Below are 27767 nucleotides of genomic sequence, written 5' to 3' on the forward strand. Positions count from 1 at the left end.
ATATGTAGCGGATTCCTCAAATAAAACACTAGGCAACAAAGTTTTGAAAAGATTATTTTTTTATTTCGTGTGTCCTGGGGGCTCACAAATTCCTAGGGTCAGGCCAAAGTGAGATTTAATGGAAAATATTGACATGAACCAAAAACTTTGGTTGCATTTTCAGCATTTTAAATATTAACGTTTATAATTCATACACTACAATATCACAGAGCAGCCTAAAAAAATAGATTGTACGCAAATCATATTTCATATAAACCTTCTGTTTCATCTAATAACTAAGACCACTAAAGGAGTTACTTCAGGCCTACCACAGAAATAAATGGTGCAAAAAAACAAACCTGATTCAGTTAGATTTTGAAGAGTAGAACCAATTGACTCAATCTATAATTACAATGGGATCAACCACTGATCAGATAGCAGAGTGTCTGTAACAGATAACCTGGGATACACCCACTCACAGAAGAAGAAAAAAATCCTATTCAGATCTCCCTCGTCTTTCAAGTTGAGCCACTCTCATAAGGACTGGGTTGCATAAATCTTACCGACACATTTTTCTTTTCATTGCCCTCAGTCAAAGGGCATACGACTTCTATCTGTAATAAAGTCTGTCCTCCTCAAGTCCAAACCATCCGGAACCAGGTGACCTCTACTGTTAGAAGCTTCAAATAAACTAAATTTCACAGACCGTTTCATTTTTTTTTTTCCTAGCCTGGTTTGCCTTTCCATAGCCACTCTGTGCAGGACCTAGTATGCACACCCACGTAGCCCATCATGCAATGCAATGGAAGTCTAAAAATTCCAGTTTCCAGACTGCATGTGAACAGACGATAGCACTTTGTTTTGCGTCACAGAGGCCTTTCACATGCTGTATATTCACTAGGAAAGGAGGGGCAGCGGTTTGAGTAAAATTTAGACGTGTCACTCAGTCGTTTTATGAAAGAATTGACTGTATAATTAAGCATAGCTTCCTTCCTTCCCAATGTTTGATTCGTGGATTTTATTTTATTTCTGTAATGAACTGCACTGAGCTGTGCAGCTGCTAATGCTGTTAGCAGAAGAAAGTTAGACCACAGCACAGTCGCCCCACTGCAGACCACTGTACAGGGAAGCACTTTTTCAATAAATCTTTTTTTTTTTTTTTTAGGAGAGTTGGCTTCGCTAAAAATCAGCAAGAGACGATACGTCTGACAGTTGAACGGCGCACAAGTTAGCAAACATCTTTCACACCAAAGCCTTCGGCAAACATCACCAATATGACGGCGGTTCCGTTAGCACAAACAGACTTGTGTGTCTACGTGTGGTAGATTTAGCTTGGAGTTCAATGTGTTTTAAGTGCGCATGTTTTTGCACGAGAGCTCTGGGGCTGCAGCGTAGCCTTACGGTTTTGGGAACTCGGCTTGCAACCCCAAAATTGTGTCTTCGGTTCCTAGGACGGGTGATTCTGTCGTACCACCGCTTAGCAAGGCACCACACCTGAACTGCTTCAGTAAATTCCCAGCTGTATGAGCGGACTGTACGTAAAAGAGTTTAGCTGTGTAAAGTTGCTTTGGATAAGAGCGTTTGCTCAACGCCTACAAAGGAAAGTATAAGGTCTGTATGGCAAGGACAACAGAGAAACGTGACACATTAAGAGACTTCCTTCCCATCATGGTCCAAAGGAATCTCCTAATGCAGCGTTTCTCACCTCCAACCCTGGGGACCCACTTTGCAGGCTGGTTTTGTTCCAACCATAACAACAGCAAGCTCTGTACTGCAATGAGCTGCTAATTGTTCTTAATTAGACACGTTTACAGTCTATTGATGGATGATTTACCCTCTCAAAAAAAACAAAACACTTTCTGCCAGAAATAGCTAAGTACTGTATGCCCTAAAAATAAATGTCCAATACCGACATCCCAGGAATTTCAATAAGTTAGACCAATTTATGACTTAATTTACTGTGCTGTATCGCAGATCATTTGAATTGTTACATTTTTTATTGATTCAATTATAAACTGACAAGTGAAATCAGTTGGGTGCTATTTGCTAAGATTGCGGAAACCTAAAGGCATCTGTGTAAAACAAATGGAGTTTACTGACAGCAAGTGGCAACAAGTCAAACCTGCATTGTGTTAAAATAAGTTTAACCACGTAAATATGGTAGAAATGAAACACACTTTCAACAACCTTAACTGACCAAGAGAGGCTTTGACAAAAACCAGCATACACCGTGGGTCCCCAGGACCAAGGTTAAGATCCACTGTTCTACAGTACACAGGAAAGACCAGAATTAGCATAAAAGCATATTCCGTATGATTATGCACCATCCAGGTGAAATACTTCATCATCCAATCAAGAGCTGAATAACAAGGGACATGTGTATAAGATTGCCCACGGCGATTGTTCAAAATAAAAACAACCTCGTCACTTAAGAGGCATATCCGGAGTGAAATGCACAGGTTAAAACAGGACAAGCCGTGTGTCTGAAAGGGAAGAGTCCGTGTCTCTGGTTCTGGTTGGCATCTGTAGCTCAATCAAGCGGCAAGACACCGAGCCGGAAAAATCGTTAACGTGCGAGCTTTAGGTTCCGCAAACAAGAGCAGCCAAAGGGGTTCCTAGTGTCCTACTGTAACTAGTTGCGGACGATCCGGTTTTGATGGTCGCTGCGCTGCGTGACGTTGGCGAAAACAAGTCGTTTTTCGTTTAGCATTCCATATGGAAGTTGAGACGTAGTCAAAAAGCCTTTTCAGAAATAGGCACCTTCTCAAACCACGGTTGGGACAGTGAAAACATAATCAGCGGACATAACCAGAATGCTAACGTACATATTCATCAAGGGTGAAACATTACAGTTAGTTACACTGTGGCAAAGCTGTTGTTCAGAGCTCGGATATTTTGCTAGATAACAAGACAAGACCTTCCAAGGCATGCCAGTTACTATATGTTAAATAGAGTGATAACAGACATAAGACAGGAAACAGCGAGACTGAATATCACACAAACTAAATCACATAACACATATCAGTCACTTTTGAAAAAGACAGAAGCTTCTCACCTCCCTCTGTGCAAAAAGGCAAAAAAATAATAATCTTTGAATGATCTTAATGTTCCATCAATCAATCTATTTGTCTTTTCCGCACAAATTCAATCACGTCTTGTGCCTGTAAAGCTTCTATGTTATATTTCAAAGACCTCTCTTTAAGTTTTGAATGAGTCGACTGATCATCCATTAAGATAAGACATTTCTCATATGAATAACAAGCGATTTGTTATCCTGATGGAAATGTAGACCTTGTCCTCTGACTTTTTATTTATCACTGTTCCCTCTGAGTACTGAGCTCAGCGCTGCTGTTTTATGTACACGGCTTATTTAGCACCTGTCCGATTCTGCATTTATTAGACTTTATGAGCCTGTGGTTAAACCAAGTTTCCGGGAACAGCTTACTGGGATCAGGAAATACATGTAGGAATCATTTATTATCACTCAGCTGAACTCAACCAAGTGCAGAGGACAGGGGTTGCCAGTGCATTTCAGGCCCTGGAGAGCATGAGGTGGAGTGACAGGATGGCTATCAACCAATAGGATGACTGAATTCTCTACGATCCAACCCCCCTGAGGTCTAGGACTTCCTACTTTACCATATACTGTATAGAGGTCACCTAAAGGTTAAGCTCTCTGAATCCAAACAACGCTTAGAAATAGAAAGAAGGACAGAGAGGAGGGGAATTAATCTCTGATTTATACATGAGGGGACTCAAATGTGCCATTCAGCTTTTTAAAAGCTTTTGGCTAGACTGGTGTCTTTCCCCCCCATGCGGTGTAGAATAAATCAATCTCAGTGTGTTATTAACGTAAGAGCACAACGTATGAGAATTACATTACTCAATGAAGGTTAGAAGTAACATGTTCCAGCCGCCTGGTGAAATCGCTTTCCAAATAACGTGGATTTAATTTCATCATGATTATTTCGACTTCTCCCAGTAAATTACTCTACGTTACATATACTTTTAAAAATTCTTTCTATACCATTTTCCCCATACATTTTTACATACCATTTTACCATTTTCATTTTAACAACTTATTTTATGTTATATTAGACAGGCATTGGCTTTATCTCACAATGCCTATAAATAACCTTACTGTATGCCTGTATGTACTGTATGCAATGTTATGTGATATATGTGTAATGTCTATGGAGTACTTTATGCTGCATACAGTGAGTGCTTAGTTTTTCTACAATCAAAATAATTCCATCTAATACTGCTACTCAGCTTAAATACCTCTGAATCCTTCTGGGTCTAAGGCTTCATGTATTAAAAATATATTACACAATTTATGGTTGGGGACTAGTTTCGTTTATATTTGTATTTATCCAAATATGACAGTGTGATTGGGCAAAATATACACAAGGGAACACACACATTCCCTTCCTGGTCCAGATAACCATCAAGTGAAAAACAAACAAAAAAAAAACAAACATACAATATAGATTATATTATCATCTGTGGATTTTAAAAAAAAACATTTAATGGAGAAAAAAATGTCTAATGTCCTGCATTTCTAACGCCACTTCAATGAAGTCCAATGTTTCCACTTCCTGTCATTTCTCATGCAGCTGCCACATTCAGAATCAGTGATTTTTCACCAGTGATGTCACGCCTCCATTTGCATTAATTTTGCCCTTCTTCAGAAGCACAAGCAGCGGTAAACTTGGGAGGAACACGTAAGATGGCCGCTCACTGCCTCGCTCCCAGACGCAACGGGAGGGAAATTGACTCTGGGACACGGGAGCTGCTGACCTTCTGGACTCCGTGAAAAGGGCTCCTGTGATAGAATCAGCAGAAAAGTCCAGAGTTTTACCAAAAAAGACGCCCACAGGAGGTGAAGCTGAAGCTTCTGTTATTGTCCACGTTTCATGAGCTATAATGTTGGGGAGCCACCCTCAAAAAAAAAAAAAAAAAAACCTTTCATCACTGGCGAGGATGGATGGAGTGTGAGCTCTAAACACAAAGATGGAGAGATCCCAGAGAAGGGAAAAGGAGAAGGGAGGCAGAGAAAAGGGGGAGAGAGAAGGAACGGAACGGCGAGCCTCGTTCCCTGCGGTTTGCGTATTTCCTCGCCGTTGGCCTCCCCCACCTCCCCCCTCCCCCCCCGTCACTGCCGCTATCCGCTGTTCTGTCCTGCGTTCACTCGTACGTCCACGTGTGCGCGCGTCCTTTCCGTCCCACCTCCGCTCCGTGTGCCCGTCCGGTCCGTCAGACCCCCCCCCCACCCATCACTGCTCCTCCAGCCAGGACGGCTTGTCCGAGCCCGGCGGCCTCAGCTTGACGTTGAACTGCTTGAGCGTCTGCTCCAGCTGCTGCTGGTTGCCGGCGAAGTAGGCCGAGATGGCGTTGTGGAAGAGCAGGAGCTGCTTGTGCATCACCTTCACCTGCGGTTCACAACACAGGAAGAACGGGCAATGACAGTGAATAAAAAATACATTTTATTATTATACAATGACGATGAATAAATAAAGTTTATTATTATGTCATGCCTCAGCACTGATAAGTACCCATCCCACAGGCTGAATATGTCATGCAGGGGTGTCCTGGCTTATTCGAAAAGGGCCGGTGTGGGTGCAGATTTTCAGTTGTAGCCCAGCACTACGACACCTGATTGAACTAATTGACGAATCATGGTCTTCAATGAAGCAGAATCAGGTGTCGTAGCACTGGGCTAAAATAAAAACCTACACCCACACCGGCCCTTCCTGGATAAGGTTGGACACCCCTGATGTAACGAGTCTAAATTCAGTCCTGTATAATCTGTATAATGTGAATGTATAAAAACATTCACATTAACCAAAGCTGTATTCACCCGTTGAACACTAAACTTCAGTTTTCTCTTCTATAACAAATTCTCATTAGGAATATCCAACATCAATGTGATATTTATCACCGACTAAACTATAGTATAAAAATATTAGTTTAAGTAGAAAACAAGGCAAAGTTTCATTCACAGAAATTGGTAACAAATTTCCATTTATAAATGCTAAATCATACGCAATTATAAACAAAATAAAAACTTTTTTTTTCATTTTTTCTCTTTCCCGTATATTTTTTAGGATGATACAAGCCTCGATATGGCCACTAGGGGTCAATCAAGGGCTATATTCCTCACAGTCATCTATACCCCTTATTCTGAACACCAGCGAAACTGTCGCAACAGAGCGCTATGAAATTATTATGGGTGACTGTCATGATCTGAAGGCTTCTATTTTCAAAAATAAATTGTGTTGTCAAGCCTGGTCCACAGACTGCACAATCATCATGTTTCATCATACCTTGCAGGGGAAATGTCCTCTATCCACCATTATTAACCACCGGTTATATATTGCTAAGGAGTAGGAAAAGCATGTTTCACGCGCTACCCATATGTTTCAAAAAGTATTTGTCCCAGTGAGAGGATCCACACCCAAGCCCAAAAAACAGAAATGACAGATTCACAGCTTAAAGATGGCTTTCAGAGAGGTTTGTGCGTTTCCATACAACCTGAGGAAAGTAATGAACTGTGTTTATACAATTACAAACAAACTAGCAGGTAACAGCGCTTGTGCCATGTGCGCGCCCCCTGGTGGCACAACATGGACATGACTAGAAACAAAGTTCCAGAAAAGTAGCTGTTTGAACAGGATGAATCGGGAATGGCAGATTCATATGTTAATCGAGGAAATTGCTAGACTGCATGCCGGCAGCACATTCTAAAGGCTCCATCTGTGCGTAACCGCCTCAGTATTTAAAAGCAAGAGCTTTAATTATCATGTCTTCTAAGAGATTGTATCACTGAATTAAGACGAGCCCAAATTAGCAATTTTATTGGTCAATTACTTTAAGTGTTCTCTCAGTGCTGTGCATCTGAGTAGCTTATTCTGAACTATTAAAGTAATCTGCAAAGTTTTATTACCAAACACTAAGTTATTTTATTAGTTTTATTACTTAATACTACATAATTGCAACATTTATTGCCTTAATGACTTTTTTTGCTTTTAAATAAGCCTATTATTAGACTTGTCACTCCACTATAAACCTAATTGCTGACTGTAGAAGGACTTCACTTAAGAGAAACTGAATTTTTATCCGCGACTGAAAGCAATACATGTACTTTATCTACGGCTATATGAGCCAATGGTGCTGGATGCTAGGATGCACAGCAGCAGCAATAGTGCAATTCAATTCAATTCAATTTTATTTGTATAACGCTTCTTACAGAGAACTACAGATGTCCAGCCATTTTCTGAGTGAGGGGGGGGAGGGGCCTGTGAGGGGGGAATCGAGGGGAGGGGCCTGTGGGGGAGGAGGGGCAAGAGGGTGGTGTCACAGGGGGAGGGGCCAGCAGGGGGGGAAATCGGGGGAGGGGCCAGCGGGCTGCACCTTGTTCTCGTCCAGGAACTTGAGCTTGATGGTGACGTCGCTGCGCAGCCTCTCGTACTTGTCCTTGTGGATCTGGTACTGCTGCTGCGCCGTGTCGATGCGCGCCAGCGTGGCGGCGTCCCGCGGGCCCGTGTTCAGCTCCTCCAGGTCCGCGCGGTACGCGTCGAACTCCAGCCTGCGGAGAGCCGCCAAAACAGCGGGGCGTTCAGGACCGCTAACCAGAGAGCCGCGAAACAGCCGGGCGTTCAGGACCGCTAACCAGAGAGCCGCGAAACAGCGGGGCGTTCAGGACCGCTAACCAGAGAGCCGCGAAACAGCGGGGCGTTCAGGACCGCTAACCAGAGAGCACGCGAAACAGCGGGGCGTTCAGGACCGCTAACCAGAGAGCACGCGAAACAGCGGGGCGTTCAGGACCGCTAACCAGAGAGCACGCACACCCAGAGAACCTCCGCAGACATACACCCAGGCGCCGTCATCCCAATTCCCGTTCATTTCCCGAGCGCTCTCAACCGAAACGGAGTTGAGCCAACCTGCTGTTCAATGGGGGCGACATAGCTCAGGAGGTAAGACCGATGCTGGCAGTCGAGGGTGCCGGTTCAAACCCCGCCCTGGGCATGTCGAAGTGTCCTTGAGCAAGACACCTAACCCCTAACCCCTAACTGCTCTGGCGAATGAGAGGCATCAATTGTAAAGCGCTTTGGATAAAAGCGCTATATAAATGCAGTCCATTTACCATATTGACAGAGCGCCGTTCAAAACCACGTAGACCTCTTCTGTTCCGATGAAGACGGCTGAATGAAAGGAGGACAGAGGCCTAAGAGAGACGCCTAATGCCACCTCCCTCACCTGAAGCGTACCGAACATATCAGCACATAACCATGGCAACGATGTCTTACCGTGCGCTCATTTAATCCGTTGAACACACAGGAATGTGTAGACTGCTAATCAGCATAAATACACACAACAGAAGAATGGAACTGGGCTGATTTACTGAATCCTTAAACGAGACAGTAATTTTAGCTCATAGTAAAAAGGTACAGAGGGAAACAGACCCCATGAATGGTGGTGCTCTGGATGCACTTCCTGAATTAAAGACAGTGGAACAGCTTCACCCAGGATCGGTCCAAAACCCACCTCACGATTACCTACAGGCACTCTGTGTACACACAGACGCTGCTTTGTGTCATCTTTGCTCCTCAGTCTTAATTAACAATGTGACTGCAGTACAGCTGGGATCAGTGTGATGTCAGTAAACATTTAATCACAGGAAATCCACCTGGGGATATGTGACAGATATGGGAATTCTGCTAGCTAATGGAAGCCTCCATCGAAACAAAAGCAAAGTCAACCAGTGCTATTACTAGAGTAGTCTTCTGAATAACACAAAAGAGTGTATTAACCATTTTAATGTGCAAGATCGCAAATACATAATTGGAATGTTCTTAACTGAAAATTCTAATGCTGATGTCACAATCGCCTCTGGTAACTGAAAGCGATGGAGTTCTGGAACACCGACTCAGAACTTTGAAAAAACATTCCAAAAAACATACTCTTCAAAGGGTTAAAAACTGGGTTGAACTGCAAACAAATGGCTCGATATTAAGTGTCTCCCTCCGCGGATTAGAATACACTGCACACTGTATTTACGTTCTTCAAACAGCCAGCGTGCATCCGCACAGTCTCCACAGTGGACGCGGTGCTGCACACAAGCTCACCCCAGAGCACAGTTTACTGCCCGGCCATCGCATCATAAAGCCGCAGCAGCTGAAGATGATGGAGGAAACTCATATTCTCACCCTGAACCCGCGTTTGCTCGAGCACCAGAGAACGCGGGCTGCCCTCCTGTCTGCAAGCCTGCCGCGTTACAGACCCCCGGGGCGGATCGATGGAAGACAACGCTCCATAAAGCAGTACGGGGGGACTCCTCTCGCTCAGTTATAACAAATAGCCGATCAGCCAAACACAATCAGACCTCCATTACCGGCGTCCCCGAGGCCTTCGTGGAACCCGCGCCGGCGTCTGCGGTAAGACTCGCGCCCGGGCGCTCCCGACGGAGACGGATGGCACAGGAAGCGCAATAAAAATCAGCTTCGTTTTCTTCTGAAAATACATTCAGACTTTCTTTTCAGATTATTCCTCACAGACATGTCTAGTGTTCAAGTGAAGACGGCGATCTATTCACATTTGCACCTTTACTACATTCAAAAACAGTAAAAAAAAGTTTAAAATGTAAAGCTGTAACTGGGAGCTTCTCTACTGGTTAGTCGAACAGCTTACTTTGTCAGTTCCAAGGAGTTTATCAGGGATTTCTACAGAAATGAACAGGCAACTGAGCATACTCCTGTCAAGGGTTTGAGTACATTTACCTTGCGTTCTCGTACATCTTGATGGTCATCAGCGTGTCCTCCATGGTCTTGTTGACCAGCGTGTTGATACCGGAAACAAAGAAGTTGATGGCGCCCAGCAAGGTCTCCCCGTTCTTACACAAAAGCTTCTGCGTCTCTGCGTTGTACCCAAACTCGTCCTGCCAGTCACACACACACGGCACACAACCCAATGAGAAGGCCATATGTGTTTTCAGTCAAGAATGTATTCAATCATTTTTTAAAATCCTGCAGACTGGAAAAAGTTGTAGATTCTATGCGCATAGCAGAACTCTTTAGAGCAGTGGTCTGGAGATCCTGTTCCTGGAGATCTACTGTCCTGTAGGTTTTCACTCCAACCCTAAAAAAGCACACCTCATTCAACACCTAGAGATGTTGACAAGCTGCTATTTAGCAGAATCAGGTGTGCCAGATGAAGACCTACAGGATGGTAGATCTGCAGGAACAGGGTTGGGGCAGCCCTGCTCTAGCTGTTGAATGAGGTGTGCTTTTTTAGGGTTGGAGTTAAAGCCTACAGGACGGCAGATCTGCAGGAACAGGGTTGGGCAGCCCTGCTCTAGCTGTTGAATGAGGTGTGCTTTTTTTAGAGTTGGAGTGAAAGCCTACAGGACGGCAGATCTGCAGGAACAGGGCTGGTCACAACGGCTCTACAGGACACTGTACCTGCAGCTCTGGCGACTTCTGGCTGAGGTCGGCGAAGGTGTCCCCCAGTGCATGCTGGGTCTGCACCATGTTGTAGAAGTGGTTGGTGAGCGCCCGGGCCAGCCGCAGGATGTTCTCGTACTTCAACTTGGTGTCCCGCAGCACCTCGATCTGTGCCTCCAGCTCCAGGTCCACCGTCCGCGAGCCCCGCCCAAAACGCTCCGAGATCATCTGCTTCGTGCACTGCGGAGGGGGGACGGGGGGGACGGGGGGGACAGGGGGTCACTGCTCTGAGGGGCTACCACGGTTGTGCGCAGTCAGCTTGAAATGATTTATAAAGAGAGGCCGGTCCTTGTAGGAACTGCCTGAACGTTGGGTCAGGATGTCGTCGTTACCTTGTAGGTGTTGATGCTCCACTTCTTCATGATGTCGAACTTCTCCACAGCAACGCCACGGGAGACCTCCTCCGCCGTCAGCGATTGGCTGCTGCTGCTGTGATGCATGTTAGCCCCTGGGTGAGAGGGGGAGAGGGGAGATGTGGGTCTGTGTGCACTCTCTGAGGAAAGAACACAATAAATTATACATACTGTACACGATCAGTCGATAAATTAATCCATTGACAAAACTAAAGGAGACCACGGGTGCCTTAAAAGAGTAACAACTGTGTCTGCGTCCTTTAATTTGGGTTTTGTTACACAGCAGCTTCCAGCTTCTGCAAACTTGTGTGTCACCAAGTGTTTCTATCCTGTTTTATCTTCTGCTGCTGTTAAATTAGAACATTACATTGCATTCTGTGTTCCGATTTCAAAATGAACGTTGCCATGGATTCAACCTGCCTTGTGAACACAAACTCTAAGCAGTGATTCCTGACCAGTGTGTACGGTGCACACGCTGGCAGGGTGCTGTAGGGAACCCTTGGGTGTCACCCTATTAAGCTCTTCATTCAATAAACTACCCTGTGCAACAAGGTGCAAAGAAACGACACAGATGGCAATGAGTGATGGGGCGGGGATAGTGGGCCGAATGATACCTCTGGTGTCCTTTGATTGGCCGGTTATCCGACTGGCTGCGGACTGGCTGGGAGGAATGCTAAACCCCCTGGACTTCATGCGCAGGTCTGGAATGGGCATGGACAAGGATGGAGAACGGTCGGTACGGGGAATGGTTATGGTTGCTGTTCGCTGTGGCTGCTCGTGGGTGAGTGGGGTTGGGGGTGGAGGATGGTTGGAGGAACTGCGGGGGGGGTACTGCATTGTAATTTAACCCACTGAAGGGTAGATTTTTTTGGAATGTTTTTTTCAATATTCCAAGTCCAATTCCAATATTTCAATATTCTAGAACTTTATTGCTTTCAATTAACAGTAGTGCCTGTGACATCAGTAGTAGAATGTTCAGTTAAGAACACAGATTTGTGATCTTACGCCTTAAAGGGTTAAACTAAGGTTGAGGGGTTTTCGGCATGATTGATGTTGATGATTATATTATGCGATGGAGGCGATGGGGGGAGAGGGAGGTGACCAACAGGGGTGGAGGGATGGAGTGAAGGGGTGGAGGTACACACAGGGGTGAAAGGTTGAGGACTGGGGAATGAGGAGAGGGTGCAGACAGAGGTGTCCTGACAGGGACAGTACATTGAGGTCAGAGGGTTATATATGGAAAGAGGTGACACAAACATATTAATATAATAATATTAATAATTAGAATTAGTGCTCATGACAGGAATTTAACAACATGAAGAAGGAAATGGGGATAAATGGTGCCATATTTTGTGACGTTTCAAATTTTAGTAAAAAAATCAACAGCCGTTACTGCTCCAAAAAGCAACATGCACTCCGTTATGAACAGTGAAGGTGATGCAAAGGAAAAAAAAAAAGACAAAAGAAACACAAACACAGTAAAAACAGCCTCGATGGCCTATTACTTTTTTTTTTTTACATTTTTATTTAATGGTTAAGCCTGAATTACACTCACATGCATGAAACACAAACAGTCATCTCATTCCACCGTATTCACAGACTGCAGAACAGAACCGAGCAGCGTTTCATTCTGGAAAGGGGTTAAAAGTACAGGAAGCAACGCTTGCAGGATCGGTTTCAGGCAAACGTGTCCCATCCCCTGAAAAAAAAAAAAAGAAAAAAAAAAAAGCCAAGACCCAAATTCACAAGCACAGCTCCGGCTCTGTGAGACAGGAGGGAAAAGAAGAATTGGGGACCGGGGGGGCGTGGGGGGTGGGGGGAGCGGAGAAAAAAGAAGAGTAAATTATTCAGCTGGGAGCGGGGTACAGACACCTTGTCCGACAGCAGGGCCCCTGGGCCTTCGGTCCAGATAGGCGGGGTTGAAGCGGATTGCGGGCCCTGGGGAGAGGGGGGGGGGGGGTTTGTCAGGACAGGGAGAGAGCGCTTCATCAGTTTCGGTCCAAAGCCACGGCTGAGCAGGACCTGCACGGGAAAGCCTGACAGTCCCGTCTCTACATCACTGTCCCCACACGACACCTGAGGAAAGCACCAAGCTTCCATTAGCCCTCAGCGCGAAGGGCAAGAGAGGATGGGACAGGTGCTCCTGGGGGTAATTAAAAGATTAGAGAAGCACTGTTGTGTGGAAGGTTCAGAGTCTGCTGAAAATAGGAACAAAAGGTTCATTAGTTTGAGACCTAGTTTGTAAATGTACAATAGAATATGTTATTCCTTTCCTTAACTACAATAGGTACCCATACTGAAAAGTTTTTAATTTGTTTTAATAACTTTCTAATAAAGAAAGCAGGTTTGCTTGCCAACTACCACCCGTACAAACCCCTGAATGCATTTCATTCCTTACCAAGAAAATTACAGTTGGAAAATCATGTTATTTTTATTTTTAGATATTGCTTGTATCTAAAAACTGACCCTAATCACACAAAAATCTGCTGTTGGGTTCCAGAGAACTGACTTAACTTAATAAAGTACCCATTCGCTGGCCATGTATTTAAGAGAGGAAGTGACACGTAGATGCTAAGAGAATAAAAACACTGGAGAAAGAAAATGAGATTTTCCCTTTGTGAAGCAAGTCTTGCAATATACAGCACGGTAAGGTAAGGAACCACACAGTCCACTTTAGTGAAATTGTCATTTTCCATCCCCACAGTGCACTGGATACAATTTCCACAAAATGAACCTCTCAGACCTACAGGAAGTTTGAAGCTCCAGAACAACAAGCTTGATCTTGGGCAAAACAAAGAAGAACAGTTGAAGTAGTGGACCAGAAAATTATGCAAAGCCTCCACTGATGACTTCCTACGGAAGGGGCCACCTTTGGTACAATAGCATGTGTTGTACCCACAGCCCAGACCGGATGCTCCACAAAGCCACGCAGACAGAGCACTAATACCGTGAAATTGCTCATCCTCTCGCTCCCCTTGTTCTGTGACCTTTCAGGACCTGGAAAACCCTTAAAACTGATATATAATAACTGGCACAAAGACCTATTGGCACAAACGCTTCAGTCAGTTCAAACCAGCTTCAATCCCCCCTTCCCACCCTCTCCAAAATGCGCAAGCCCTTGTTCGACAAAGCAGGAACCTTGATGTGTAAAGTGGATTTTTGTTTGGTTGGCGATCTGGAGGGGCTGTGATTCTGTAAGCAGGGGAAGTGGGGGGGGGCAGGGGGTTGGGTAGTGGGGGGGTGGGGGGGTACCTTTGATGGAGCTGGTGGGAATAATGCCCTCGGCCGTGCCTCCGTATCCCCCGGAAACGATGCTGGTCTCATTGAGGTTCGGTCCGGACACCATCACCTGCTGGAGGTCCTGTGGCGATGGGCGGTGAGCCAATTACAAAACGGTGTACAATGAGAGAGAGAGAGAAAGAGAGAGAGAGAGCAGAGACGAGAGAGAAAGAGCACTCATTCAGTCTCTCCCTGAGGGTGCTTCAAACTCCTCACAATAAAACCCCACGTTAATTAGTCCAATGCAAGATGCAGCGACTATATTTAAATCCGTTTATTCCTTTGTTTCGATAATTAGAGATTCAAGCGTCCGATTAGCATCATTCCTTCGAAAGAGAGAGAGAGAGCGAGAGAGAGAGAGAGAAAAAAAACACATTTTGGGACTTTTATATGGCCATTTCATTTCAAGTGATGTTTTTGAAGACATCAGCAGCCTGATTTGCATCCAAATGCTTGTGCCCCTAAGAAAGCTCTGCATGGGATTTTGAGTAGTGACAGGTGCCCCACAGCGAGTACCACAGAGACGGAATAAAGAACTGACTTTCACTGGAACTTCTATTCAAGTAATCAAGACACTCCATCGCACTCAGTGTAAAAAAAAAAAAAGAAGAAAAGTTTTTTGTAAATGAATCAAACATGAGTTAAGGAAAAATAAGGGACTACAAATCTAGCAATGTGCCATTGATGAGTCTCTTTATCAGTGAACAGAAAAGACCAAAAACATATAACAGGACCTCTGGCAAAAGTAACAAGAGAATGTTTATACAACCATGACACATTATTTAAAGCATGACCAAAGAATACAAATTTATGTAAATGCTTCCGGACAGTTTCAAAGGAGAATATGGATACAGCGTATCCGGTGAATTTTTCCGTAAAATTAATAGCCTGTATATTTTTTAAAAGACTTCCAGCTATTTTATGGCAAGCCCACTAAAAGGTAATCTACCATGCTGATGAAGTGTTATGATAAATTCGGGATACGTAGTGAGATTACAAACAACATCGAGGGATGTAAATATTTGTGTTGAGCATCATTTCCTCTGTGGTGTTGTGCATTTGTGTTCAGATACCCATCTACACTCACAGTGAGGTAAAACACATTGATGCTAATAACGCAGTAGTTACTTCGTCTTTTACAACGATAAAGACAATTACACACACATTATTACACACGTGAGGGGTGTTAAAACCACAAGGTTCAGCTGTAGCAGCATAGTCTATGAGGTAGTTTATATATGTATGTCTGTATACAACAAGCATGTACCTAGCTAAGGTATGTGTTGTTATGCGTGTGCACACCACCTGAATGATCACACATTCACAAACGTCTGCTCTGCACAAAATTAATTTACTGGAGTTTCACCTTTCAGCCAATGGAAAAAATATGGGTTAAGTAAAAGACAGACAAAACAATGCTGACATAGAAAAACCCAATATGATTTTCATATTTCATATTAGAAACAACAGAGAGCAAACAAAAAGGTTGTGTGAGCCTATAGCAAAAGGGTTAAAGATACTGGTTTAATTATTAGGCTCTTTCGCCAGGATGCTTTTCAAATACTTTTATTTGACATTTTCTGCTGGTCACTATAAACACTAAAACATTATATGCTTTAAAAATGTAGCGATTTGGCACAGGTAGCTAAACAGACCGTAACAGTTTATTCAAAGCGTTGTGCAGAATAAACTGTTAATATATACTGAGAAAAATGTGCCAGATCTCAGCTAAGAACGGAAAAATGTCAACTTAAAAGTCTGGGGAGGATGGGGGAAGGGATTTGAAAGTCATCCTGAATGTGGAAACGGCATTAGTGACAGTCCCCATGCATGGAGTGCACCCCAATTTCAGGCGATCCCCCGCACCCCCTCTCTCACCCTGGTCAATCTGGGGTTCCCTACCTTCTCATCTAAGCTCCACTGTATCTGTGCAGCCTGCGTAAGAAATGAGGAAACAAACAGAAAAAAGGACAAACATAAATCTGAAGGAAAAGAAATTAAAGCGTCATACTCAATTTACAAAGGATGGAAAAACAGGCAAACGGCACAGAAACAAACGGCAGATATTTTACACAGCTAGCCTCGCGCAGGCAACTCGCGTAGCACAGCGATATTCATCTACTCCTGATGGCACTGTTTAATTCACCATGACCAACATTTTTATTCCTCACAAACCCACAAACCGCACATTTGTTCTCCGCGAAATGAAAAGGCTGAGTGTCTGATACTCCAGAGCATTTGCACAGCGTTTTTTTTTTTTTACTGCGCTGGATGGTCTCTGGCAGGGAATATGACACAACACACGCAGAGCAAGGTTTTGGAACAGCATTTAAATTAAACGGCATGTAAATGGCTTTTTGTAAAACGGCGCAGAACGGCTGGCCTGAGAATTGGTGGCGTCCGCGTCACTGTGCAACAGAGCCTCCTGCTTTTATTACAGCAGCTCTCCCACTGGCTGCTGCCAAAATGTTGTTACCCTTGGTTACAAGCGTCCTGATCACTGCTAAGTGCTACTGTAAGTTTCCCTGTTTATCAGTGTAGTAGGCTCCCTAACCCATATCAATTTGCACAGCTTACATTCATAAAACACCATACAAATACTGATGTAATTCAGGATCAGGACCTCAACTCAAGGGCACTAGAGAATGACCTCACACAGTTACACCCAGGTCTAGCCAGGATGCTAACAAAAGTGCACACCATCTTTAAGGGATGCTGTACCACTCACGGTCCTGTGTGTGGAAGGTAAGGCAAGTACCTGCAGGTATAGCCTGGAGGATAACAAAAGTGCACACCATCTTTAAGGGATGCTGTACTATTCATGGTTCTTTGTGTGGAAGGTAAGGCGAGCACCTGCAGGCAAACTCCACCAGTTAAAGAGGGAACTAGTACATACTGTAAGCGCTTTTGCTTTGACCTTCAATTGAGCATGATGAAACTGAATTAAGGAACCCCAGTTTCAACCCCATTTCAGAAAATAAAAAATTTGGCAGCGGGTTTGACAGGCTTAGCTGTTGAGCACTTAGGCCTATATGTACCCGCGCATCCGTTCTGCAGTGCTGAAGCCTGAAGCCAATGTAAGAACGATCCCCCTGTGACTGTTTTAATTAAACTGGTTTCTAAACAATGCGATGCAAAAATTCTGCCACCATCACCCCTCAGCACGTACACAGGGGGAAAACAAAATGGCGTCTGATTGAAAATGTTTCTTTCCAGATCCACAGCATTAGCTGCTTTTAGCGCTGCCTCTGGGCCTCTTGGTCAGTGCTGCTGTTTCTTCTTTCAATTTTTAAGTATTAGGTTTGTTTCGGTGGAAAAAGACGCAAGAAAACAAGCGAAACATAATAAAAAATGCACACGATGGCGAGGTGAGAGAATGTTGACAATCCAACGGAGAAGGTGTTCCCAGAGAGTCCTCCAAGCAAACAGGTGATATCAAAACAGAATATCAATATTTTAACAAAAACCACAGGCAGGTATCCCGTCAAAATGCCATCACGCACGCAACCGGACTGTAGGACTCCTCTAGATTAAGTGACTGACACTTCATAATTTCAACAAACATGCAGCACCAAAAAAATGAATAAAACTGCCACTAGACTCTGCTGTCCCTGCCCCTACCTGTCAGATGTTCTTTTAAACTTCCTGCTGAGGGCGGGACTGCCCTGCTGTGCATTGTTAATGACGCAGTGCGTGCCAACTCAGAGAAACAAAATATAAACAAAATGTGCAGGCCTATGTTTGGAGTGAGCAGGTGACCCTATCCTAACAACGTGTGCTCTCAGAATGAAAAGGAACACGAACCAGTCTTCTGTCTTCCAAACATGTTCCATCAAACCAGTTCCCCCCCCGAAAATCAGGAAAGGTGTTTAGCTATAAAAATGTGGTTTGTACTTGCCCGTGTCCGACTCTGCTTCCATCTCCAGTGATCGGCAGTAAAATAACCACACTCCTGACTCCGTATGTATAAGTACCGTGTAACTGCAATACCAACAGGAGAGAGCAGACCCCATTTGTCTTTTCAATGGTGCGTTGCTTGTAATACTGTGAGGGTTCATTCCCATTTATGTTTTGCACCGAATGAAAATACAGTAAATCAGAACATAAAATAAAAAGAGCAGAGTAATCCAGAATCGCTAAAGAGCAGTGGCCAGAGACAACATATTAAATCCTAGTGCTTCTTCAAGATGCTTCTTGAGTAATAGCACACTGTACGAGCCAAGGCGTCCCACCATTCCACATTCAAACATCTCAGCACTCAACGATCAGAAGTTTGACCTTACTTTACCTTCAGAATCCAAACTCAATCCCAAATTTGAACAGCCCCTTTGATTCTACAAGGTAACCCTTTGGCCAAAGTCTACAAACAATTCTTATCAAACTTCCACCACCTACAGTAAATTACAGAAAGTAAAAACAACCGATTGCTTTAAGAATCTGAACCTCACTTCAATGAGACTTAAATCGAAAATGAAATTCCAACAGCCCAGCAAGTGTACTTCCTCATGAATCCTGTTTCATACAACAAGCTGGTAAAACAGAACTATATTCACACCATGTTTTAAATTATTACTTACACAGGTATCACCGGTTCTGACATCCAACAGTTCCTGACACTAACTACTGAAAGGCCAGAAACACCATGTGGAATTGTGAATGCACCGATTTACATGTTCACATACACATATACGTAAATAAACCAACCTGCCACACCAGCACTAATAAAACATTCAAAGGGATGTTTAAAAACAGATCTGCTTCACCTGTTGTCAGTGAAATCGTATGTCTCAATTCCCAGGGATGACAATTAGCCCACTACATTTCCTTGTCAGGCAAGTATACATGCCCTCAGACAAAATGCTCTCATGGGTATCTTGAAAAAAATCCACAGCAACTAATGAAACAGAAAAGAGAACATTTAAAGTGGTTTTATTAGCATAAAACGTGGCGTGGCTATACAGTCACACATCAAACAGCTGCCCCCAAAAAAAACAAGAGACAGGGTAACTAATAAGAAATAAGGCCTCTGCAAAGCAATGTCCGCCTTTGTTTCCAATCAGATATGCAATTCATTCATAACAGAGGAAAATATTAACCGTCTCCCAGCGATTAAGCCTGACAGCTGTCTATTATTAATGCACTAATAATCGCTAGAGTAACCGAAATGCAAGGGGCAAAACTTCAAGTGGCAACTAAAAAAAAAAACAGAAATAAAAGTACTGCAAATCTGTGTGTGGTGTTTTTTTTCATGAGTATTTTATCGCACAGGAAGGCGATGAGAGAGGGGGGGGCGCTCTCCAGACGGCCACGACTCACCTGCTCCAGGCTGTCGTCCTCAGGGAGGGGCCCCGTGTCCCCGTTGCTGTTGATGGGGATCTCCATGGTGGCCGCCTTGCTCATGATGCTGTCCGTCATGCCGAGGTTCTGCTGGGGGGGGCGGGGGGCGGGGGGGGGTTGGGGGAGAGGCGTGGTCAGCGAATCGTGACTTCAGTGAGCGAGCGAGCGAGGGCATCGGCATGATGCGCGCCACGCGCCACGAAATCCTCCCAGGAGGACACGCCGATTTCAACAGAGGGCGCTGCGGCGCTAACACTCGCCCTATGAATTACAGCTGGGTAGTTCCAAATTTGGAAAAAATTTAATAAATAAAAAAAGATTAGGGACGAAAATAGATTTTACAGAAAAATAACAGCAAAGTAAGCTGCAATTGCCTGGTCATGCCAGCTTTAGCTTTCTGTGAAACGTCAGCACTGAATGCACCTGGCAATGCCACAGCTCTTATCACTAGAAATAGAACGGACCTCCGCATACTTTGAATCTAGCCAGTTTTAAGAACTTAAACCATTTATTTCTGATAAGCAAGACTGAGAGTGTACAGATGCCTTCTGTATTTCTACTTTATTATTATTCTAACGCACACAAATAGGCCTAGGTCAGGATTCAAACCCACTACCTTCTGGCTGTGTGGCAACAGTGATACCCACTGCACCACCATGCTACTACAACCAAATTGCTCAGTTTGGGAGAGCACAAAAGATTTGAGGGTTTCCCTCTAGCCCATGTTTTTGTCTGTGGTATGAGTTACTAAATATGTATTAATTCTACGATTTAATCCACTCGGTTGTCAAATACTATCATTTCTTGGTATTAGGTTTAGCCCTCCATTCACTTGTTAGTGAACCGGTGTGGACAGGTGACGTGTGACCAGTTGATTAACGTCAGCTGTGAACACTAATTCAAGGTTGGAAAATGGATGCCCAGGACCGCATTTCGTGAACATTAAAGAACACCAGTTAACAACAACCTTGGTGGCCAAAGAAGCTACGAGGTGGATTAACTCCTGAACTGGTTAGAGGCGAAGGTAGCGAGAGCACCAATGCACGCCTCTTAACAACTGTGGGGACCATTTGTGACCGGCGTTCCTTTCCCGTTGAGTCTTAATTGAGAGCACGCGGACGATGTCGGCTACAGTGTCACCACACACAACCATTTAAAACGGTGAGTACATAAAAACTGGGATTAAGAAGATATATTGCAGCCGTGGATAAGGCATGAAATTGGTGGAATTCCAACTAAATTTGCGGCTGTAACAACTGCATATCCTGCGAGCTACTGGCAACACAACGTCTCCAAAACAGCACTGGTGGAGAATCCCCTAAAACAGCATCAGCCACTGACTTTAATATCAGATTTTTATTACACGTGTCCTGTTTGGCAACGCTAATTATAATCTAGCGGTCGACTTTTGTCCTAAGGCTATCACCTAGGCAGTATGTCAGGTTATTAGTTCTATACAGACATAAACACAAATGCAAGAGATTGTGGTCATTTTTAACAATCGAAGCACGGAATGGATAGCATTCTTTTAGAATTCGATAATGTCATTAAGTGCCCATTATAATCTGTTCCCTGTGATTGCGTTAGAGAAATCGTTGGTGAGCAGACAGACACGATTGCTATATTAGCTTGTCAGTTGTGGATTGATGGACTGCAGTCTACCGACCGAGTTAGACATGTATCCAGCACTGTCTGTTTAGCAATTGTATTCCACAACATTATCTCCTTCTGTTAACTGAGGGTGGGATGCATTGTCCACACCGGGCCAGCTTGCAAGTGGCATCACGGAGTCAACTGTATCGGTCTGGACCGAAAGGCCCACACGTCATAATCCCGTTGTGCAGAACTCGCGGCTAGCACTGCGCTTAAAAATCACTTTCAAACGTCGACAGGGGGTCAAATTATGCAGTTGCAAGCTACCGAGCAACGAAAATATTTTAGGTGCGTCGTGGCACGTACAGGATGTATAGATGATTAGACCGATGCCTTGGTTAAACAGCTACGGTTAGTTGACAACTGACATCTACTGTAGCTAGCCGCTAACTGTATTGCCTAAAATGATGACCGTCTTACCTGTGAGAGCGTCCAGTATTCATGCACTGTCGCTAGTTTACAAAATGTTTTGTCAGCGCAATTGATTTATTTCAACAAAATACCAGCGCAGTGATGTTATAGTATTTATTGCATGGCTGGCCAACGTCCTCCTTTCCACTACCCAGCTCCCTTTAGCTGCTGCTAGCCACCAATTCGGGTGCCGCCTCCCCCCTTCCAGATGGAAACGTCGAGCGGATCTGACGACATACACCGATCCAGTCGAGCCCATGGTCGTGAGCAAAGAGTATAGATTGCACAACGTAGAGGTTGATCACTTTAGTTGTGACGTCCCGCAGAAATTCAAGGGAACGCATGACTGAAATGCTTCATTCATATTTATTAAGTTGTATTAACAACTTAAAACATTTTTTTTTCCGTTTACGTTGTCTCTTTCGGAATAATATGTTCTAGCAAAATTAGTGACCGTCAATCAACAATCTAAGTCACTATCCGGGAAAAGAATTGTTGGTGATTAAACCGTTTTAGTGGAAATTTGGTTTAGTGATCATTTTGACTGTCGGACTTCATAGTTCGTGAATCGGTTCTTGTCTGATATGTGATAGAATTGTAGTGCATTATACATTTAAAGCCTGATGAAAAAGTAAATAAACGGCAAACAGTGTCTTGTCCAGCTAATAATGTGGTTATGCAGTGATTACAGTGATACGTTTCATAGTATAAGCGTACAGTGCATCATTATAAACTAAATTACACAATCAATAGAATTGTCCAGTTCCGAGATTTCCATTAGATCTGTAGCCAGTCGAGCCAGTCCCCCTAATACTGTTACTGTTGCCCCTCTGTAGCTCTGCAGTTCTTCGGGAGGCAGTAGAGTGTTGAGTCCTCTTGTGGTCAGATGGTGTCAGTATAATTCAAGGGAAAGGGCAGTCAGTCTCTCAATTCATGTAGAAGATTGTAATCTTACTGGATTCAAGCAGATCCCCCCCAGAGACCCGGTAGAGAAAAAATATTTTCATAATTATTATTTTTAGCATAGAATACAAGTGTCATGGATGACGTGTTGCTGTACAAAAAAATATTTTCTGGAATATTTCCATTTTATTGGATGTCCCTTGTAGTGTAGGTTCCAACACAGTAGAATAGATTGCTCCTGAGATCAAGAAAAATGAGACCGAGATGAATTGCCGGGTGAATTTCCGGGTCTTAGGTCGATAAGCCATTCATTTCAGTACTTGATTGATTGATTGGGCTGTGAACATACCTGGATCACATGCAACTGCACAAACAGAATGGTGACTCTGGATCAGTTGTCTGTTAGCAGCCGACTTCCATTTCTGTTATTCATTCCTCTTTTTTGTCTTTTGTTGCACTGCTCCTTTTCCCTTTCCTTTTATATTTCATGTACATGTCTTGGCAGCATTTTTTCAATTATTTTAATCCTGTAATCCACCATGCTTATTAATAACTATTTGGAAATCCGTATAAAATAACTGATTTGCATCATACAATACAGCCACAAAAACATAAGCACCAAAATAAAGGAAGCACTTGAGGGATACGAAGTCCGTTGAAAGCAGATGCTTCCACACAGGTGTGGTTCCTGTGTCAATTATCCTGGCATGCTCACAGTGTTAGCATGTATAAAAATGTTGGGCAGGCTCCATTGCGCATTATTTTGGCTACCATGTCTAGAAGGAATCGGTGAATTTGAAATGGATTGGTAGCAGCTGCTGGGTGGCTTATTCGCATAAGGCACCACACTATGGTACACGGATGAGCTCCGCGGTCTTGGATCAGATCTGGACCGTGCCGGTTTTGACTGTGGCCGGTAGCTCCTTGGGGGGGGTCAGGGTATGGGAGTCTTCAGTCAGTTAGGGGTCAGCGGTTCTTCACTCTCTATCGATCCCTGCTGTTCAACCAGGCGCCTGTAGTGTAAACGTCAAAGCCGCATATGAATGGTCTTCCTCCCACTCTTCACTGCGTGAGCTTGACTGTAGTCTGCAATGTGAAAAGAAGCAGATGGCGACACCACAGTTCGGAGGAGTACCGGGAATGTCTACACTCTCCCCGAATCAGCAGTGGGGTTCGAACATGAACGTGCGGGTGCAGATAATTGGACGTTCCAAATTAGGGAGGAAATTGGACGTGCCGAGTCCCATGTTAGATGTCAAATAAAAAAAATTTAAAAAACAATTTAAAAAGAAAAGTGGTGGTGGTTAGAGCACATTTGCCAAGAAGTTCCGTGACTGAGACTGCTGAATTTGCTAGTGTTTCATGAGTAAGAATGGCTATGGTAATGTCGGTAATTGAAGTCTCTGGCGAAAAACATTAACTATGGGCAACTGTGGCCAAGAGTGCATACCCTTGGTCTGTGATGTACTTGTATTGGTTCAAGATGCAAGGGGAGAAACAGATGAGCAACTCTGAATAAGTTGAAATGTAACGTGCGAGCAGGCAGTTTCATCGAATGCATTGTCCGTGAAGAATATTACAGAGAAGGATGTTATGGTTGGTGTTTCCTTTATTTGGGCTGTTACTTGTATCACTCTTTCCTCGTAATGGTGAAATGTTTTGATTGCATTCACTTGTCTACTTCAGATTTTTGGCATTGTTACAAACTGGTCCACTGCCCTATGTCATTGTTACCAAGGTTACTATCCATGCACTGATCCAATATAATAAACTGCCATTGTCTCTAGATGTGCAAACATTGATTATCAAACCAAGATTTTTAAAATTAATTGAAATTAGGATTCAATTATAGAGCCAATGGTTGCCAGATTTCTCAAACATTGTCTTGAGTTATACTTTTCACTGTAGTCAAAATGATCAGCCATTCAGCTTGGCAGCTTGAATATTGTCTGCGACCTCCAACCAGGTTTCTGTTGTCTTTACCTATGAGACTTTTTGGCTTCTGGTATTTGTGTTTTCCTGTAGGCTCTTGAAATTAAATTTTTCTGTGTTTTTGTGTTCTCAGAAGTCTTGATAGTTTAATCTTTTCCTCTTTTTTTATAGGTACACCATGCAGTTGAACTGCAGTCACCTCTGGGCTATGGAGTGAGACTGGAACTGTAAGTGAACACTCCTTTTGGGAATACAGCACATTTAAACAGGGCCTGTATGGTACTTACTTTTGAGCTTTAAAGTCTGAAAGATTTAAGCATTTACAATGAATTACAGGTTCATATGTCCCGTAGCAAAAGTCTAAATACATTCGGTCTCATATTTTCTCTATGCTTTACTTGCTTCTCCATTTCTCTCTCCACCTCTCAACACGTGCACAGACACAGGCGCACATGCTGTACTCATATGCGTATTTCACCTCTCAAGAATTCTCAGTGTAGGTCAGATATTTTAATGCACATCTGTTGGGTGAGGGTAATTTTAAAAGATAGAAATGGAAGGATGATATGTACCAGTGCAAATGTATAAAGGTATAGCCCTCAAAGTAAACTAAATAGGTATTTCTTGATTACACTTTTTAAGCCTATGAAGAAAACAAAACCAAAGGACTGTTTTTTTACTTTTACTTATCAGCTGTACATATTGGTCCTATTGTGCTTTGAAGCAGATGCAGCGTGTAATAGTATTTGGCTTGATAACCTTCATACTTGTTACCAGCTGTCCTGCCTGAACTTCATTGCAGATCCATGCACAATCATTTTGTTTCGGTCCTTTGAACCCAAACCAACCCTCTCCTCTTATACCTAAAAAGGAGGCTGGTTTTTTTCTGAAAGTGAGTTGAACTACTATGAGGAAAGATGCCCCCTACCCCCTAGGCAACAATTTTCAGGGGCTGTTGCATTCAAAGGGTCTCACACAGGAAGCAGTGTACATAAATTAAGCTGGCCATCTCGTAAGGCGTACAGTCAGGTGCACAGGTGTGTGCAAAGCAGGGTGAGTTGAGACCGCTAGAGGAAAATCTAAAATGTTTGTCGGGCTGCATAAAATCAGAATATAATTCTGTGTGCAATGTAAGACTGGGAAGTAAGTAGGTTGCCGTTCACCAGCACATTGTGTTACACTTTCGGCAGTGAGACTCGTGGATCACTGTCTGGCTGGATTAATGACGTTTACTCAGCTCATGTGAGTCAGACTCACTGAGTGAAAAACAGCAGCTACTTAACGTGAGTCAGGCAGTGCCCCGTGGGTTTCTACGCGGTCGAGGGCCTAGTCATGTCTGGCGGGTTCACTCTGTGCTGCGTTTTGTGGGTGGCAATAATGCCAGTCTTTGAAAATGGTTGGGGGGGGGGGGGAGGGGACAATATGGATTGGGTGTAGGCTACACCCTCCAGTGAATTGTGCCCGCATGTCCAAGCCTAAAATACACTACATGGCCAAAAGTATGTGGACACCTGAATTCCAACATCTCATCCAGAGTTATGGGCAGCAATGTTTGAGTTGGTCCATCCTTTGCTGCTATAATAACCTCCACCCTTCTGGGAAGGCTTTGTACTAGATTTTGGAGCATTGCTGCAGGGATTTGCTCCCATTCAGCCAGAAGAGCATTAGTGAGGTTGGGCACTGATTGAGCAATTAGGCCTGGCTGGCTGTCAGCTTTCCAAGTGATCCCAACAGTGTTTGATGGGGCTTAGGTCAGACGTCTTTGCAGGCAAGTTCTTCCACATCGTTCTCGACAAAACCATTTCTATATGGACCTCGCTGTGTGCCCAGGGGCATTGTCAAGATGAAACGGGGAAACACTCCTTTGCATCCCAACATTGCTTGGAAAGCACAGACTAGTCTAGAATGTGATTGTATGCTGTAACATTAATATTTGCCATCACTGGAACTAGGGGGCCCAGCCCAAACCATGAAAAACAGGCCCAGATCAAGGCGTTTCCATATACTTTTGGTCATATAGTGTCAGTGTCAGCTTAAACAACACATCTGAAGCTGAAAGAAAGCAGGGCATCACCAGAGATGAAATGCATAACCAGAAGATGAAGAAAATACAAATAACAGGTGCTCTTGGACTGCCAATTCCCGGCTTTGTGCTATCGGAGCCAATTCACGGGACGGACATACAGTTTCTCCGGGGTGGTCTGGTCCTCAACCTGTCTTTTAGAACGGGGTAGACGGATTCTTCGGCTGAACTGGCTCCATTGCGATCCTCTGCCCTGGCCCGTTAGTATCAGGAGAGGAAATGAGATATACCAACTCAGCTGGGAGCAGCCGGGTTAAATAACCTCTGAAATAATATTTTCAGAAAGAGGTTTTTCAGGTGATTTATCTGGGAATTTATTTTCCTGACCTCAGTTTTACAACCGTGGCCATGAGCAGCTCCCAGGACCGTGGTTCCCCCCCCTCTCCCCTTCTGTTACGGTAAAAGTGATTCTGGGTTTTAAACAAAAACAGATCCCCAGCCTAAACCCTGACGCCAAAAAGAGAGGAACTTTCCATAACAGGAAGAGCGGCGCAGGCGATGTCCGTCCGCGGGGTGCGTGTCGCGTGCGTACGTGCGCGCGCGAGCGTGCGTGCGTGCGCCGACTCTGACTGTCTGTACCTGCCGCTGACTCGCGACCGCTGGAAAGGGCGACAGAAACGTTTGCCAAACCCCGGAGAGTCTGGAGCACGAGAGCACGACTAGCGTCACTGACACAGCTCTGCGCACGGATTTATTAGCTTATCAGACCTCCTGAGGAAATGACATGGCCAAACTCAAAGAGATTAATTTAGAAATAGCCGGCTATATAAACCACGCACTTTAAAAGCCGGTCCTTTATATTTGTGTTCGTTGCTAAATAGTCTGTTAGTCATAAGCAGATCTATGGGTTGACCTGTTTGCATGCACATTAGCTGTCCTTGCACCTCTTAATCTGTTCATATTTATTCTCTCTCCTCTTTTGATCTTTTATGTCTTGTTAACTGTTGTTCTTTTCTTATGCATTATTTTTGCGTTGCTTGTTACACTGCTGCAAGGCCAGTTGCTCAAAAGAGACCAATATATATTGCAGTGATATTAACTTTAACTTTACAAAAAAAAACCCTACTCTCTTGATACCCTGATGTATACTGTGTGACTAGATATTGGGTACAAGATGAGAATGCGATCAATAGCATTTTATTTTCAGCCATTATTGCTTCTATGATATGCCTAGTTTGCCTATAAATATCCATTTAAGCCTTCTGTGATATCACTCTTTCCCCTTATGAGAATGCACGATTGGTCAGTATATTTGCAGAGGATGAGATTATGTCTATTTGCAAGATGTGTGAAAGGACTTGGTTGCGTTGTCAACATGCATCAGTATGGCTACAA

General features: G+C 43.9%; 1 protein-coding gene and 1 long non-coding RNA gene across 24 annotated transcripts in view; one reads left to right on the plus strand and one right to left on the minus strand.

The window, feature by feature from the left end:
- Positions 1 to 3905: 3905 nt before the first annotated feature.
- Positions 3906 to 21737, minus strand: LOC135236023 (arfaptin-2-like). Of its 18 annotated transcripts, none has more exons than XM_064302149.1 (11): positions 21524 to 21737; positions 19430 to 19537; positions 15992 to 16048; positions 14087 to 14195; positions 12707 to 12772; positions 11449 to 11535; positions 10814 to 10974; positions 10440 to 10661; positions 9759 to 9916; positions 7393 to 7567; positions 3906 to 5411 (listed from the first exon to the last, which is right to left on the minus strand). In XM_064302149.1, exons 2-11 carry the CDS (start codon positions 19526 to 19528, stop codon positions 5256 to 5258), a joined length of 1290 nt encoding a protein of 429 aa, XP_064158219.1. In that variant the 5' UTR covers positions 19529 to 19537; positions 21524 to 21737; the 3' UTR covers positions 3906 to 5255. The 18 variants fall into 18 exon arrangements, with proteins under 18 accessions (XP_064158219.1, XP_064158220.1, XP_064158221.1 ...); XM_064302150.1 differs by having other exon boundaries at positions 19430 to 19540; XM_064302151.1 differs by having other exon boundaries at positions 16016 to 16048; positions 21524 to 21736.
- LOC135236025 (uncharacterized) overlaps positions 20349 to 27767 on the plus strand; it is a 51282-nt gene continuing 43863 nt past the window's right edge. For all 6 annotated transcript variants that reach the window (XR_010324490.1, XR_010324491.1, XR_010324489.1 and 3 more), the window contains exons 1-2: positions 20349 to 20611; positions 24521 to 24576. This is a non-coding gene — a long non-coding RNA (uncharacterized LOC135236025). The remainder of the gene's footprint in view (positions 20612 to 24520; positions 24577 to 27767) is intronic.

The sequence above is a fragment of the Anguilla rostrata genome, chromosome 12 (assembly GCF_018555375.3).
Source record: "Anguilla rostrata isolate EN2019 chromosome 12, ASM1855537v3, whole genome shotgun sequence".
NCBI classification, from domain to species: domain Eukaryota; kingdom Metazoa; phylum Chordata; class Actinopteri; order Anguilliformes; family Anguillidae; genus Anguilla; species Anguilla rostrata.